Genomic DNA, 15,809 nt, shown 5'->3' on the forward strand with positions numbered 1-15,809 from the left:
ACGTGTGTGTGTGTGTGTGTGCCGAGCTCGGTTCCCAGCTGATGGACGAAGGGCCGAATCCGAACCGTCTCTGTTCTCCTCCCGGTTTCACGCTCATTAGCGGCGACAAGTCTGCTGTTGACCTTTGGCCTCTCCCACCCCCATGCCCCCCCCCCCCCCCCCCCCAACCTTCTCTCAGTCCATCTCCTCTCCTTCCTCATCTCAATTGCCCCGCTCTTGTCCTCGTCACCCCGTCATCATTCACCCAGCGTGAGCGTGGCAGGGGTGTGTGTGTGTGTGAGAGAGAGAGTGAGAGTGAGTGTGTGTCTGTGTGTATGCGTGTGTGTGTGTGTGTTCGCCTGTCTTGTTGCCAGTGGCCAGCCAGAGACTGTGTACAGCAGAGGTCTTGAGCAAGGACAGCACCCGGGACATTGTCCTTGCCTCACCCACCCGTTCTGTTTATGTGTGTGTGTGTGTGTGTGTCCGCGCGTGCGTGCATGTGTGTGCACGCGTGTGTGTGTGATAAGGCAGCGTAATGCACAAGGTCCTGGCTATGAGCTATCGCCGGTTATAATATTAGCGCAGTCAGAGGTCCGACTGGGCCGACGGGGGCGAAACCACACGGAGCAGTTTAAAAGCACCAATCAGAGACTCCCGCAGGGGTCACCTGACCCGCCGGGCCAAACACCGCACGATGCAGGGATTATGACAATAATCGGCGCTCGCAAGGGCGCAAGGTACATCTGTTGCAGTCGCGGTGATCTGCGGCACATCGGGGCCGGGAGCTGGGAAGCGGGAACTTTGTTTTTCACTCACTGCGTTTTCTCCTGGGTATTTTTAGCAGCCGGATGCCTGCTTTCCAACCTATTGTCAGGCAAATCTTGTTAAGCTCTACTAAAAAAAAAAAAAGGGAACGTGAATTCTGCTGCCATCCGCCAGTTCCACACGCAGATGTACCGTGACAATGTCAAGAACCGTAGTTGAGTTTCCATGTGATTTCAATCAGATTTGATGAATCGGGTTTTAAGAAAACTTTTGAAAGTTTAAATCGGAAAATGAAAAAGAAAAGTCACTGAAAAACCACTCAGATTGGAGCTTTTCAAGGCGGATTTACTTGATTTCAGCCTTGGCTTGAAGCAGATGCACGCTTATTTGTCACAAGCGCTGCTTTCTGAGCGATTGACCAAACCTGCGAACATCGGGAATTCAACAGGAATTCAACAAAAGTGGCAACATTTGCCCGATTTCCGTCGCAGCAAGGCTCGCAATCCTCGCCGTGGAAGCCGGAGCGAGAAACAAACGGTGGGGAATCTGTCTGGGTTTTCCGCCGCCTGGCTTCACTTGGGTCGCCGGAGCGAGCCGGCGAGGAGGGTTGATGGAGTCGGCGCCGCGGGAATAGACGCGTCTACGAGGCGCGCAGCAGCGAGCAGATGTCGGGTCGGTGTGAGGCCACGTTTGTCTGCGGGCGCGGAAACTCAACGCTCCGCTGTGCCTCAATCTGAGCTGTTGACTCTACGGTAATGATGCAAGTCGGGATAAACATAACAAACCATTAGCTTCCGCGGCGTGCCGGCGGGCCAGGCTGGGGGGAGGATGGCGATCTCCGCTGTGTGTGTGTGTGTGTGTGTGTGTGTGCGCGAGTTTGACAAACACTGGGAATGTGCGTTGGTTCACATGCGCGTCGCACCGCGCAGTAATAAATCAAGTGCTAATTTATGTTAGCATCAGCTAGCTTCAATGAAATGTTTAGAACGGCAGTCTTTTAAGTTTTCTAGACAAACACTGAACATGTTTTTTTTTTTTGGCAAACCTTGTTTGTGTTCTGCTTCTCTACTCTTTATCGTCACGTGCAACAGCATCTAATTCATTTTTATCAACGGCGGATTAAAGCTGAAGTTAATTAGAAGTTCTTCAGGAGCTTCAGGAAGGAGTTAAAGAAGAAATATGGATGGAAAGTGAAGGGAAGAAAAAGAATAACAAAGCGAGGGGGCTGGTTGAGAACCAACCAGGAAGTGAAAGTTGTCTCAGCTTATCTGAGGAAACCAGAGGAACTGTGTGTCAGGTTTCCTCGGTCATCGTCTCCTCTGTGTGTGATGTCACTTCCTCTTTGCTGCTGACCTTCTCTCGGCTTGGTCCCCCTGTCTTCTCGCCACTTGCTGGACGAGCGGCCCGAGAGCGCATTGGTGTGGATGAGTGACGACACTCATCATTGGCGATATTTGATTGTTCTTTTTGTTGGTTTCCAATGAAATGTTGTCCAGGCTGACGTCTCATATGCAATCCAAACAACAGTAAAACAGTAGAAGAAGAAGAAACTGAGGCCTGGACCATCACGCTTTGACCAACAGGAAGTCTTAATAAAGTACAGAAACGCCACCGCGTGTGATTGTTCGTCCAGGAAAGGGTTAAGAAGTGTGTGTGTGTCTATGTGTGCTTGTGCGTGTGCGTGTGCGTGTGCGTGTGCGTGTGCGTGTGTGTGTGTGTGTGTGTGTGAGGAAGAGGGAGGGAGGTAATTCCTCAGTAATTTCAGTCTCTGTCGATTATCTCCACAACACATGTCGCAGCCGGTGGAACCTCCTGATGCGTGCGCGGCTATCACGTCCTTTTAATGACACGCCAGTTACACACACACACATACACATAGACACACATGCACAGGTCCATAAATCAAACCTGACATATCAACATATCAGCGTAGCGATGTGCCCGTAGCAGACACTTTGATTATGATATGCTAATCTAACCTATAATTTACTTCCTGTCATTTTCTCTGTCATTTCCCCCTGCTGCCGCACACACACACACGCACACACACACTCTCACACACACACACACACACACACTCTATCCCAGCTCGATGCGATTTACTCACTGTATCGGCTTGTCTCTTGTCATAAAGCGGCGGCACCAAAGCCAAACACGGGGGAATCAATATTTAAAGCGTTAGCCGACAGCTGCTTCGCTAGCGTCCGGCCGCGCCGGGCGGCTTAATTGCCGCGCTTGACACCGTGCACGCCGAGACAATCAAACGCCGTAATGAAGGGGAAAAGAACGCCGACTGCACGCACGCACGGCTCGGCGATGCGCAGCTTGTCCTCCGTGAATGACAAATAAAACGGCCGTCGTGTTTTCAATGAATAAATCAGGAGGGAAATTGGCAGAGGAGGTTTTTGGGGCTGTTAGCGCCGGTTACGACTGTTAAGGCTTTTCTCGTCCGGTCCGGAGCGGCGCGTCGTCACGCGGGCGTCTTGAAATAAGTCACAGATGGACAGACGTTGTATTTCCATTGGATGCGCGTCCTGTAATCTCTTGGAAAGAGCCTGTGGAAACCTGTGGAAACGGGATTATCACCGTATATACGCTCATGCCACAAGGTCCTTTGATGCCGAGTTGCCATCGCGTGTAGCTAGCCACCCGTGCTAATTTAAGTCTTGCCCAAACCATTAGCGTGTAAAAAAACTGGAAAAAATATCTTTTTATCTTTTTTGTTTATGTTAGATTTTGTTGTAGTAAAAGTGCTACACAAATAAATTTTGATTTGATTTGATTTGATTCTTACTGTCAGTACCACAGCATCCATGCTAAGAGTAGGAAGTCTTGCTGTTTTTAACCTTTAATCGCCTTTCTGCAGTTGTTTATTTTTTATTTTTTTCCCCAAATGACAGCTTGCAGCAGTTGCCGGCTGCTCTTGGTGACAACTAAAGTGAAGGCAATTTACTGCGAAATGCTGAAACAAACTTTGGCTGCGAGCTTTGGGGGTGACGGATGTTCCCCATTCGTAGAAAAATAAGCTGCCCGCCGCGTGCAATCCAAACTCCGCAACTCAACGCCGCCCTCTTCCTCTCTCTCCTCCCCAGCCGCTGCAGATAGACGACAACTTCTGCGGCCAGGACTTCAACCAGCCTCTGGGGGGCACCAGCGCCATCGAGGGCATCCCCCTCTACGTGGACAAGGACGACGGCATGACGTCGGTGGCGGCCTACAACTACCGCGGACACACGGTGGCGTTCGCCGGCACCCGCGGCGGGCGCATGAAGAAGGTAGGACCTGCTGCTGCTCCTGCTGGTTTTCTTTTTTTTTTTTTCTAACTTGTGTAAAATGAGCTGGAAGCATTAAAGGTGAATGGATGTTGCTCTTCAGCGGATTTTTATATACTTTTTTATTTATTTTTTAATCTGGTTTTTGCGGCTGAAGCTTTGTTGCGAAGCCTGATTTGTGCCTTCAGATGTAAAGCACGGCGACAACTGACGGTGGCAAAAACAGCGATTTACGATCCTCACGTGGAATGACATTCCTGTTTTTTTTTTGTTTTTCTTTGTGTGTGTGTGTGTGTGTGTGTGTGTGTGTGTGTGTGTGTGTGTGTGTGTGCGGGTTTTTCACGCGCCTCAGACTCTTTGAAGCCACTTCGTGTCGTTTTCAGTCGCGTTTCTGACGCTCCTCGGCTCTCAACGTGAGACATTTCAGCCATCATCCTTACGCTCGCGTGCTCTCCACGCGTGTGTGTGTGTGTGTGTCGTGTGTCGTGTCGCATTATTCTGCACGTTGCTGGCTTTAAGTGGATTTCCGTTGCTTTGCCGTTGTCACCCGCTGCCTTTCAAACATGTTTGTTTCGCCGGGAAGACGCAGATACGTTTGAGGTTGACGGGGGAGGAAGGCAGCTGCCGACAGCCAGGCGTGTGTGTGTGTGTGGGGAGGAGGAGGAGGAGGGGGGGGGGGGGATGGGGGAGAGACGTCACGCTGTTCGACAAAGCTATGTCTGGTTTTATCACCCTGAGTGTTTTGGCGGCCTGGTTTCGGTGTCGTCGGCAGCCGGCGAGTGTTTGAGTGGCTTCAAGGTGGGTGAAGATGATTTCTTATGTATCCCGCGAGTACCTGGACTGAAAAAGCACCACGCTGAGTGTGCGTGTGTGTGCGTGTGTGTGCGTGTGTGTGCGCGTGTGTGTGTGTGTGTGTGTACGTCCGTGTGCGTGCAAACTTCAATCACAGGGGAACAGTGATTTCCCATCATGTACAGAATACACCCAGCATGCAATCTCTTTTGGCCTGTGGGTTGAAAGTGTGTGTGTGTGTGTGTGTGTGTGTGTGTGTGTGTGTGTGTGTGTGTGTGTGTGTGCGCGTGTGCGTACCTCTCAAGTGAAACGGCTGCACGCTGAGTGTGTCAATCAGCTGCTTCTTTATCTGGGATCCGACTGAGCCACTTCTGTGTGTGTGTGTGTGTGTGTGTGTGTGTGTGTTTGATGTTTTTCACTTTTCCCCTCAGCAGGCCTCCTCCTCCTTCACATCAGTGTGTCCATGTCAGAGTCGCTGCGCACACTCTGACCGACAAAAACCATGAAGATTAAAAACATTTGCGTTGGTCCACGTTAAGAAGGAAGAAGTAAATAATCAAGTGACATCATCGGGTTGTTTTTTTTTCTAATAAGCGGTGCTGGTACACGACGTATACGATCATGCGGTTCAGTTGTCTTTCAGTTGATGGAACTGTTCTTTCATCGCAACTACAAAACCAAAAAACTGCATAGAAACCTTTAAAAAAGAAAATCATGAAGTACTGAGTTGTTCCGAACTGAACAGCAGCCGTTTGCGATGGATGGATCGCAGAGGGATGTTTGGGAATTCCGCGTCATCTTTTGGTGAAAGTGCAAAGCCGCACATACGACTGGCGGCAGATTTGGAGCGGCGGGCCTCGCCGTGTCCCCGTAGAAATGTAAATCACGCCACCAGCTGACGGGAGGCCTCTCCTGTCTTTCTCTGCACATTTACAAGAATATTTTGTTGGTTTATTCATAAACCGTTGAGTCGCTCCGACCTCGGATTTATATTGAATTAATGCCCCCCCCACACACCCAAACAAACAAACAGCTGTGCAAGTGATGGAGCCAACTGGACAGCTCGGACTGTCTGACGGAGACTTTCAGCAGAGTGAATCAGGAGGCAGGAAGTTTTTTTCTTTTTTTTGCTTCCGGACTGAGTAATGCAAAAAAAAAAAAAAAAAAAAGTATTGATTTGAAAACACACGCAGCTGTGAGCTGTGGGGCGAAGCGGCTCTATTTGTGGAGCTGCGTGCGCACCCAAGACAAGTCAGAGCGCTTCAGGGAAACGCAAAGTGAATCTGATTAATCTGCTTTAATCGCATCCCAAAAAAAAAAAAAAAAAAAAGTCATGCAAATCGTCCACGTGGGGAAAAAAAAAATATTAAGGAATGCATATTTAGACGGGATGCCGAGCGCACTGAGGTGATTCAGACGACGGGGTCCAACGTGTGAGTTTGTGCGTCTCCGTCCTGGTTCCGCCGGCTCTCGCGGCGGCTCCACTTCCTCCACATCTTCCTGTCTGTCGTCTCTGCTGTTTCGCCAAGTCGACTGAAACCCAGTCCGCCAGTCCTTGTGCCTGACCCCTGCCGAGCTGTGCGTGTGTGTGTGTGTGTGTGTGAGTATGAGTGTGTGCGGCGCACGCTGAGCGCTACCGGGTCAGCAGATCCTGTATGATATCCCGCTGATCGGAATCCCATTTCTCCACAGACGACACGTCTTCCTGCTCGGCGGGGATGGACGAGGGGAAGGCGAGCCGTCAGGGGAGGGAGATGGGTGAGGAGGAGGGGGAGGAGAGGGAGGAGGAGGAGGAGGAGGAGGAAGAGCAGGAGGGTACTGCTGGTATGGTGTCGTGTAGTGCAGTGACGGGGACAGGAAGCAGGGCCGGTTGATTTCTTTTGCCACTTCATGAGGATGAATCACGCCGAGAAGAAGTCTTTGTCCACGAAGTTGTGCATTTCTCCAGAAGAAAAGCATTGTTAGCCCTGTGTTTGCAGCCTCCTGCTAGTTTAACTTTTCATTTTTGCTTGGAAGCTTCATCTTTGATTTTCTTCCAAATCTGATGCTCCTTCATCCACACGTCTCACAGGGCGGAGCCGAATCATTTCTGCTGGTGTGGCTCATTGAACTGGGTGGGAGAGCCAGTGTCAGCGCCCTTTATGACATCACAAGAGGCTGACTTTCACAACTGTGTGTTTTGGAACACTTTCTCTTAAAAATGTAGCAAAGGCAAAATTATTAAATGATTGCCTTTTCTAATTTCTTGGCAAATCATCACTTTGCAAGACTGAAAGAAAACGGACGTCCAAGAAAGATAATTGTCGGTATGAAACTTTCCAGGCTTCGCTCAGCGCTTCACCTGCTGCTGCAGCAGCTGGGAAGCAGAAAGTGATGAGTGTTTGGCTCCGAAGGAGTCTTTGCGGTCACCTTAAAGCGATTTGTGCGCCTCAGCGCTCGGAGAGGACGAGCGTCTGGAGAGCTGCGCCGAGGCTAACGGAGAGGGATGGCCGCACGCGCTGAGCCGCTCGCCACCGCCGCCGCCGCCGCCGCCGCCGCCGCCGCCAGCCTCTAATCAAGGGATGGCGTGGCGGTGCACCATCAGGATTCCTGCATCGTTGCTGAACCGCCTCCCTCCTCTCCTCCCTCCACCTCCCACGCTGATTGATCCGTGAATGTATAACGAGCGCGTAAATCTCGGCAGATTTACGAGGAGGTCGGCCGGCGGGGCGTCGGCCCTGCGCTGCCTCGCTTCACTTGGCTGGCGGAGCGACGGAGACGTTGGACCCGAGTGTTGAGCCCAATATTTTGTTTTTTTTTTCTTCTCAATCAAACTGTAAAGGGAAGTTTCCTCGTAAAAATATTTCATATTTAGGAGCTTAGAAACCTGGCAGCCGACTGGCCAGGAGGTGGCAGCGTTGGGCGGAACTAGCAGACGCTAACAAACGCAAGCGGCTATCATCATGAAAGTGTTTTTTTTGTTTTTTTTAAGAATTCTTCCACATTGCACTGCAGTTGTCGCGCTCCAGCCAATAGAAAGCTACTTCGCCACTGCGTTAGCGCGTATTTTGCACCGCCTTCTTGATTTCCCAGCATGCACAGCGTGTAAAAACTTCCTGTATCCGAGGCTCTCAGCCCTTTTTTGCGGCACTTGCCACAGTGAGACGGTGAAATACATTTTTCTTTTTTTTTTAGCACCAGGAATATGTTGGTACTTCCGTCGTTTTGACAGGCACAAAGTGGTTTGTCTGGATGCCGAGCCGACCAATCGGGAAAGACCCTGTTTACACCGTCTCGGTGCCCTGGAATCTTGACTGCAGCGGCTCAGCGGCGGTCCTCCCCTAAGTGGATTCTGAACAAATAGTGTTCCAAACTTTATCGGACGCAGCGCAGGCACGGCATTGGCTGCTGCTCCGCCAATCAGAACCCGGTCGGCGGCCGCCTGCGTGCTGAGCGACACGTTGTTGTTCCTTTTGATCAAGGCGATTAGTCTCCTCCCCCTAAGCTGGACGCGGCCCGGAGAGGCACGTGTTTGTGTGTTTTGACCCGAGCGTGAAATCTGATTGGCTGCCGCTGGCTGTTCCTGAAGCCCCGCCCCCTTCTCTGGACTCGGGACGGCGACACCTGGAAATCCTTTTTGACACGCAGCTTTTTTTCCCCCGTCTACCTGGAAGAACAAGACGCTGCCGCCGCCGCATCCGGCGAGATGAAAGGGAAGCGCCGGCAGCTCGGAGTGATTCCAAATTTCGGAAAACAGGAAAGAAGCAGACAGGAGGAGATGAGAGGGAGAGTTCCTTAGAGCGGTGCATGGCCCCAGTGTGTGTGTGTGTCTGTGTGTGTGTGTGTGTGTGTGTGTGTGTGTGTGATGGGTGAAAAGAAGGAGAGGAGTGCCGGTGTTTTGTCATTTCATCATTTCCCTCCCAGCAGCAAATCCAATTACTTTCCTCCTCGTCTCCTCCATCCTGGAAGATCGCCGGAGTGACAGCGCCCATCGCGGCGGTGGCGGCGGCGGCGGCGGCGCTACTCAGGTAGCCGTGCCAACCGCCCGAGCGACACCACACGCTGAGCCGCAAAAAAAAACTGTCAGCGTGTCACATCTTCAGGAAAAGTTTGCCCCCGCCGTGCACTCCCCCTCCGCTGAGTCACAGTCAGCCCGCCGTCCCCGAAGACCAGAAGGTCCCTGAACAGCCCTAGAGTCGGAACTGAAGCGTCACTTAGTTCTGGAGATGCAGCCCTTTGTGATGTCACAAAGGATGGATCCAACAAATTAGGGGAGCGACACCCGTTGCTGCCAGTTCTTGGCTCCGCCCTCTTGTTTTTGTTCCCTTCCAAACATGCGGAAGGTCCCGAGGTCCGATACAAGCATTGGCTCCAGCGGGAGGCTGTAAACAGAGGGCTAATTATGCTGCTGGAACCCCCCTTCCATCTAAATATAGATGGAAGATCAGCGCCTTCGGGTGCTTGTCGCCAGACTTCCTGCCACCGCTTTTTGCAGAGTGGAGTGATATTGAAGCACACGCACATGCGCGCGCGTGCACACTAACACACACACACACACACACACACACCGCTGGGATACAGGGGCCCGTTTGCCGTCGCAGAGCTATCAATCATCTTCACCAACCTGCCGTTTCTGCCACTTAACCAGACTAAGCGTCCGGCGAGCCACTTCCATCATCCTCTGCCCGCTCTAAATGCTAGCGCTAATTAGCATTCACATGCTAAATTACCTCCGGGCGGGTTTGCCGCGAAAGCCCGCGGAGCGGTTCGGCTTAAGTTTGAGAAGAGAGACGGCGGCACCCTGTCGTCAGCGGGGGCAGCGGCGGCCGAGTTTATCGTCTGCCCGTCCGCGATTGGCTGAAATTGAAGTGGAAGCAAAGCGTGGAGTTTGCTGACGGGAAGCGATTACTGCTAGGAAATAAAGACAGTTCTGCATCATTTAGGACCTTTAAGAAAAAAAACATTCCTTTTTGCAAGGTGTTTTTTTTTTTATTGCATGTCCTGTAGTATAAAAATGCCATCTGTGTGTGTGTGCGTGTCTGTGTGTGTGTGTGTGTGTGTGTGTGTGTGTGTGTGTGTGCGTGCACGCGAGCGAACCTCGCATAGATAACATTGCGGCTACGAGTCCTGCAGCCCTTTTTTGCGGAGTGAATTATCATCCTCATCCGTTTTTTCCCCCGCTGCCGCTCTGATCCCTCACCCAAACCCCCCCCACCCCCTCTCCTTGGCTCGTCCAGTGTGTGTTTCGCTCTCACTCCCGTCGTCTCCCCGTCTCACTCGCGTGTCACCTTCATCCCCCTCTCCCCTCCTCCTCCACCTTACACGAGGTGGGCTCCATGCCCACAAAATCTGCCTCCCCGGAGAGACTCCTGGCTCAACCGTCCACCACAGTGTCTCTGTGTGTGTGTGCGTGTGCATGTGTGTGTCCTTCCCTCCTCGTTCCCACTTTCCTCTCCCTCATTGTCCTTATCTCCTCCACCCATTAGTACATTAGAGTACATCAGCGTGGTGGGGACCAAGAGAGAGAGAGAGAGAGAGAGGAGAGAGAGAGAGAGAGAGAGAGAGAGAGAGAGAGAGAGAGAGAGAGAGAGAGAAAAAAAAGAAAAAGGTGCTATCTCTGTCAAGGCTTTTATGAGATGAGATGAGGAGAGTGAGACGGGCAGCGAGGGACACAGGGGGAAAAAAAACAAAAAAAAAACGGGGGGGATGAAGAGAGGCGAGGATGCTGATGCAAAAAAAAAAAAAAGAAAAAGAAATTTAAAGGACCCACCACCGTCGTAGAAAAACGACGGGTCTCAAATTTGATTTCCAAAGCTCCAATTTGTAGAAGCGGTCAGAAGGTCGCAGGTTAATTAGTCGGCGGTGAAGCTTCACATGCAAATGTGTTCTTTACCGGTTTATGTAATACAAGAGGTTCTTGCTTCATGAAAAACAATCAGTGTTTCTCCGCTGACATTTAGCCCCTAATGACACCGGATATGTGTCTCCGCTCCGGCCGCCCGGCGCCTCCGGGGACGAGTCGGCTGCAGGACTTTGTTTTCTGCCGGATGCTGGGAGCACGACGCGGCCATTTAATAAGGAACAGATCACGCAGGACAGGAAGCCGGGACCGCAGGAATAAAATAAAGGATCCTCGATTAGAAATGATGAAGTTCTACACAGTGAAAGTTCTTTTAACTTCTCGCTGGTTGTGAGCGTCGGTGTCCTCTTGCACACAGTCGCTTGCGAATTCTAACAAAACTCTAACTGTAATTATCTGGATGGTTGCAGCTCCACTGCTGCCCCCTGGTGGAAGACGTCTTCTCCAATTCTAACGAAAATCTAGCTGTAATTACCTGGATGGTTGCAGCTCCACTGCTGCCCCCTGGTGGAAGACGTCTTCTCCAATTCTAACGAAAATCTAGCTGTAATTACCTGGATGGTTGCAGCTCCACTGCTGCCCCCTGGTGGAAGACGTCGCTGAGAATTCCAACGAAAATCTAGCTGTAATTATCTGGATGGTTGCAGCTCCACTGCTGCCCCCTGGTGGAAGACGTTGCTCAGAATTCCAACGAAAATCTAGTTGTAATTATCTGGATGGTTGCAGCTCCACTGCTGTCCCCTGGTGGAAGACGTCTCCCCCAATTGTAACGAAAATCTAGCTGTTATTATCTGGATGGTTGCATCTCCACTGCTGCCCCCTGGTGGAAGACGTCTTCTCCAATTCTAACGGAAATCTAGCTGTAATTATCTGGATGGTTGCAGCTCCACTGCTGCCCCCTGGTGGAAGACGTCGCTCAGAATTCCAACGAAAATCTAGCTGTATTTACCTGGATGGTTGCAGCTCCACCGCTGCCCCCTGGTGGAAGATGGCGCCCCGAAAAAGCAGGAAGTAGAGGCGATCCAGCAGGCTTGGCAGTTCTGACGTGGCTCATGTGGCAGGAGATCAGCCGAAGCGGCGCTGAACATCCACCGCCGGAAGGTCGGGCGCCGCTAATGTGCCGCTGCGGGTTGTGGGTTCAACTCCCAGGTGGGCTATCGCCTCGTATGCCCTCTCCCGCCCAGCGCACCCCTGGTGTCCTTGAGCAGGGCATTATCCCGGCGGTCCCCGCGGAGGAAGCCAGGGCGCTGGTGTTAATGGAGGGAAGGATGGGGAGAAGGGAGTGAGGGGAGGGCGGGATGGAGGGATGGATTAGCCGGCTAATGAATCTTTGATAAGAGCGAAGAGTCACAGGGGGAGATCAGAGTGAGAGTGATGGACTACAGGACGACAACGACAACAACACACTCTGGGTCGTTTGCTGCAGCGGCTGCGTGAAAACTGACCTGACTTTGCATCGGTGCAAAAATATATTTACATGTAAAAAGAAATATGTGGGGCTTTGTCAACACCGGTGTCACCTTGGTGCTGTGGGTTCCACCGTTAAGCGGCTTTTAAAGCTGCGCAACACACATGCGCACTCACACACAACGCAGCGGAACGGCAGCATTAGCCCTGCAGACGCACAACGACGCGTTTGACCCGCAGCCGATAACAACGCTTCTCCTGTCACTCACCCTTGTTTGTTTGTTTGCTTGCTTGTTTGTTTTGTTTTTTCCCCCCACACAAAATAAGAAGTAAACTTTTCTTCCGTTGTTGCCCTGCTTTGCTCTCCACCATCCACCACCCTGGTGAGTGCGTTGAGTCGCAGCTCTTCGCTACGATACGTCCACCTGCAGTGAGTCGGCTTTTTGATTTTTTTCTCCCCAACCTCCTAGCGATGTTCTGCACAGTGTAAGGCAGGTTTTTGTGCACCTGCCGTACAGGATTAGAAAAAAAAAAAAAAGAAAGTTGGCATTCTTTATTTATTTCTTTTTTTTTTTTTATTTCTCACGCACTTATATTGCAGGACGAGTTACCCAGTCGTCAAAACCGCTTTAGCTTTCAGCACAGTTTGGAATTTTTCTCTGAAATTTTCTCTCGTTTGTCAGTCGAATTGTTTTCACTTTTGGAGCTGACTGACAAACAGCTGCAGCGCTGAGATAGATGGCTGCCCCTCTCACATTCATAAGTCTTTGCCTTAAATAATTCACACTATCATAACAATTCCAGTCTTCAGCGTTGCGGCTGTGAGAACCGGGGATCAATCACACCGTCGGAGTGATGATTAACCGCTCACATATTGAATTACTGCTCGGTTAATTTACGCGTTGGCTCATATCGTCGTCGTAAATAAATGATGGGGTGGGTCACGTGACCTCCAGGCCCACCCACAGGCCCGCCCCCTGCTGGCAGCTCCCCCACCCGCCGGCCGCGTCGCAGTGGGGACGCGGCGGCGATGATTCAGTTGTTGTAAGGGCATGTCGGGCTGTGAGCGCACACACACACACACACACACACACACACACACACACACACACACACACGCACACACACACTTATGCGTCAGCAGCAGCAGCAGCAGCAGCAGCAGCAGCAGCAGCAGTAGCAGCAGCAGCCAGCGATGCGCCCAGACAGCTGCTGTGCTGGTGACCGGTGTCAGGTGCCAGTGGCCTGATTCAGGCTGGCCACCCTCCTGCCGTCACAACATGTGCCTGAGCGCACACACACACACACACACACACACACACACACACACACACACACGCACACACGGACAGAAGGCGGCGTGGGGGCGTGCACGTGTGCCGAGCATCTGGAGAACAACTGGCAGGTCGGAGTCTGCGTGCAGACGGGAGAGCGTGTGTGTCGCAGCAGGGCTGCGTTTGACAGAGCTGGGTTAGTGTCTGTCAGAGACGTGTGCGTGTGTGCGTGCGTGCGTGCGCGTGCGCGGCCTGACAACTTCCAGGATTAACACCGAGGGGAAGAGATGCAGCCGCTGTGGGAGTTTGCGTCTGATTAGAGGGCAGAGGAAACATTTCAGTGTCAGTGTTTGTGGCTCTTGTGTTAATCTCCTTCGCATCGGCGGAAGTCGCAGCCTGTCCGTGTGTGTGTGTGTGTGCGTGTGTGTGTGTGTGTGTGTGTGTGTGAGAGAGAGAGTGAGAGAGAGTGCATCTGCAGACAGGAGTGCTGCTCCTGTCTGTTTGTGTCCCCTTTCCCCCAGTTTGTTTGTGTGCAAATCGTTCTTCGGGAGACGCCAATCTTTAGATTAGAGGGAGCCTCGCACTCCCAGCGTGCGTGCGCGTGTGTGTGTGTGTGTGTGTGTGTGTGCGGGTGTGTGTTTGTTGTGTGCATGCGTGTCATTAGAGTTCACCAGCTTGCGCGCACTGGAGGAAGCGGCGTGTGTTTACATATTAGAGCAGCTGTGCCTCCTTCATGTCAAACGGGTTGCTGCCCACCTGATGCCAGGGCAGCTGCCGCACGCACACACACACACACACACACACACACACACGCGCGCGCACGCACGCAAATACACATGCCGGTTGCCAGCCGACCTCCTTGCGCCACCGCCGTTTGTGTGTCCTCAGCGGAACGGGCCAGCTGCAGTGTAAAGCCTTCATCAACTGTTCCTCTAGAACCGCCCATCTGTCTGTCCATTAATACACACCCACACTCTTATACACACACACACTGCCCTTCTGTCGACTTCCCAGACACGCACGCACGCACGCACACGTGCATGGGCGGCTGCTTCACACTCGACGGGTTCCGCCGTGACAATTTTGTGTTCTCTCTGATTTCCTGTGGGTGTCAACCGAGCGTCGGTACCATGAAATAATATTCATGATGTTTTTTTTTGTTACTTTTTTTTTCTTCGCTCCCGCTTAATGAAACGGTAAAATCGTGGTCAGAAGCGGCGGTGCCTAATTCATCAGCCATCTGTTGGCCACAGTAAAACAGAGTTTGGCTTTTGTGTTCTGCTTCTTTAAACGGTCGCTGAACGGATGCAGCAGCAGAGTCTGGAGTTGGTGTGTGTTTTTTTTTTGTTGTTTTTTTCAATCGATAGGTGATTTCGTTTCAATGTTGGACAAATATGTTTCACCTTTCCCACTGCAGTGGTGGGCTCCTCCCACCATTCAAAAACTGGCACATGAATTCAGCCGCTTTCAGACTGCCAGCCAAAATCCGATTTTTAGCCCATCCAGATTGAAACCGGATGGCTCTTTTGTAGTCTAAACAGCCACGAACCACATGAAATCCGATTTTTGCGAGACGGATTGAAACCACATTCAAGCTTCAAGCGCATTTGAACCGATGCGTCTCAGTGTGAACGGCTCCAAACCCACCGACGGGTTTCGACTCTCCGTGACGTCACACTACACGCGCTGGACGACGCAGATCTGTCAATAATGTGGCCTGGTCTGAACAGAGCCAGATCCCATTTGGACACTTGCCAAAAAACAGTGGTGGACAGTCAGCCCGAAAGAAACGGATTTGAGAAGGAATCCGATATGAATCCGATTCGCCTGCAGTCTGAACGCAGCCGTTGGTGGATTGCCTTTCAGGTGTCAGTCTGAGTGTAGAGGATTGATGTGGTTGAACAGCACCTTCAAACCTGAACAGGCAGCAGGGATACCCTCCAGTGGGATAGACTCCGCCTTCTGACCGAATCTTCAGAAATTTCCAAACAAAGATGGCGGGAGGAAGACACGTTTCTCTCGGACGAAGAAGCGACTACAGCCAGTTTGTCCTCGGCCACGAGGTTATTTGCGCCTAAGTTACTGCTTTACGAGTTGGGAACGGGGGGCTGACTTGGACCAACAGGACTGTGAGCACAGCGCCACCAACAGACTCACTCACACGGCCGTGCTCTCTCCAGCTTTTCTCTCTTTTCATTGAGGGGAAAAAAAATACAAAGGGTCGGGTAGAGTTGAGTCTGTGTGTATACGTGCGTGCGCGTGTGGACTGGGGTCTCTCCCCTAATTGAAGCGTACAGTGACTTGGCAGGCCGCCCGATGTCACCGAGTCAGAGGCAGAGTTGGCAGATAAATGGAGGCGGAGCCACTCAGAAGCGCCAGAGGGAGGGAAAAAAATAGAAGGAAAGGCTGCTGGTGGGGTGGTGGGGGTGAGGGGGGCCGAGTCGGAGGGGTGACGGGAGGGCTCGAGACAGTAACAGCGGA

The 15,809-nt window shown here is 51.8% G+C and overlaps 1 protein-coding gene and 1 long non-coding RNA gene across 4 annotated transcripts in view; one reads left to right on the forward strand and one right to left on the reverse strand.

The window, feature by feature from the left end:
* Positions 1-15,809, reverse strand: part of LOC142888373 (uncharacterized) — a 376,178-nt gene that overhangs the window by 353,777 nt on the left and 6,592 nt on the right. The gene's annotated exons all lie outside the window — the stretch shown is intronic.
* LOC142888365 (plexin-A1-like) overlaps positions 1-15,809 on the forward strand; it is a 190,303-nt gene that overhangs the window by 44,160 nt on the left and 130,334 nt on the right. For all 3 annotated transcript variants that reach the window (XM_076026601.1, XM_076026604.1, XM_076026602.1), the window contains exon 3: positions 3,837-4,019. In XM_076026601.1, the coding sequence (XP_075882716.1) occupies positions 3,837-4,019 (183 nt within the window). The remainder of the gene's footprint in view (positions 1-3,836; positions 4,020-15,809) is intronic.

Source organism: Nelusetta ayraudi, unplaced genomic scaffold (genome assembly GCF_046127955.1).
Source record: "Nelusetta ayraudi isolate G7.1 ecotype Tasmania unplaced genomic scaffold, CSIRO-AGI_Nayr_v1 ptg000019l, whole genome shotgun sequence".
In the NCBI taxonomy this organism is placed as follows: Eukaryota; Metazoa; Chordata; class Actinopteri; order Tetraodontiformes; family Monacanthidae; genus Nelusetta; species Nelusetta ayraudi.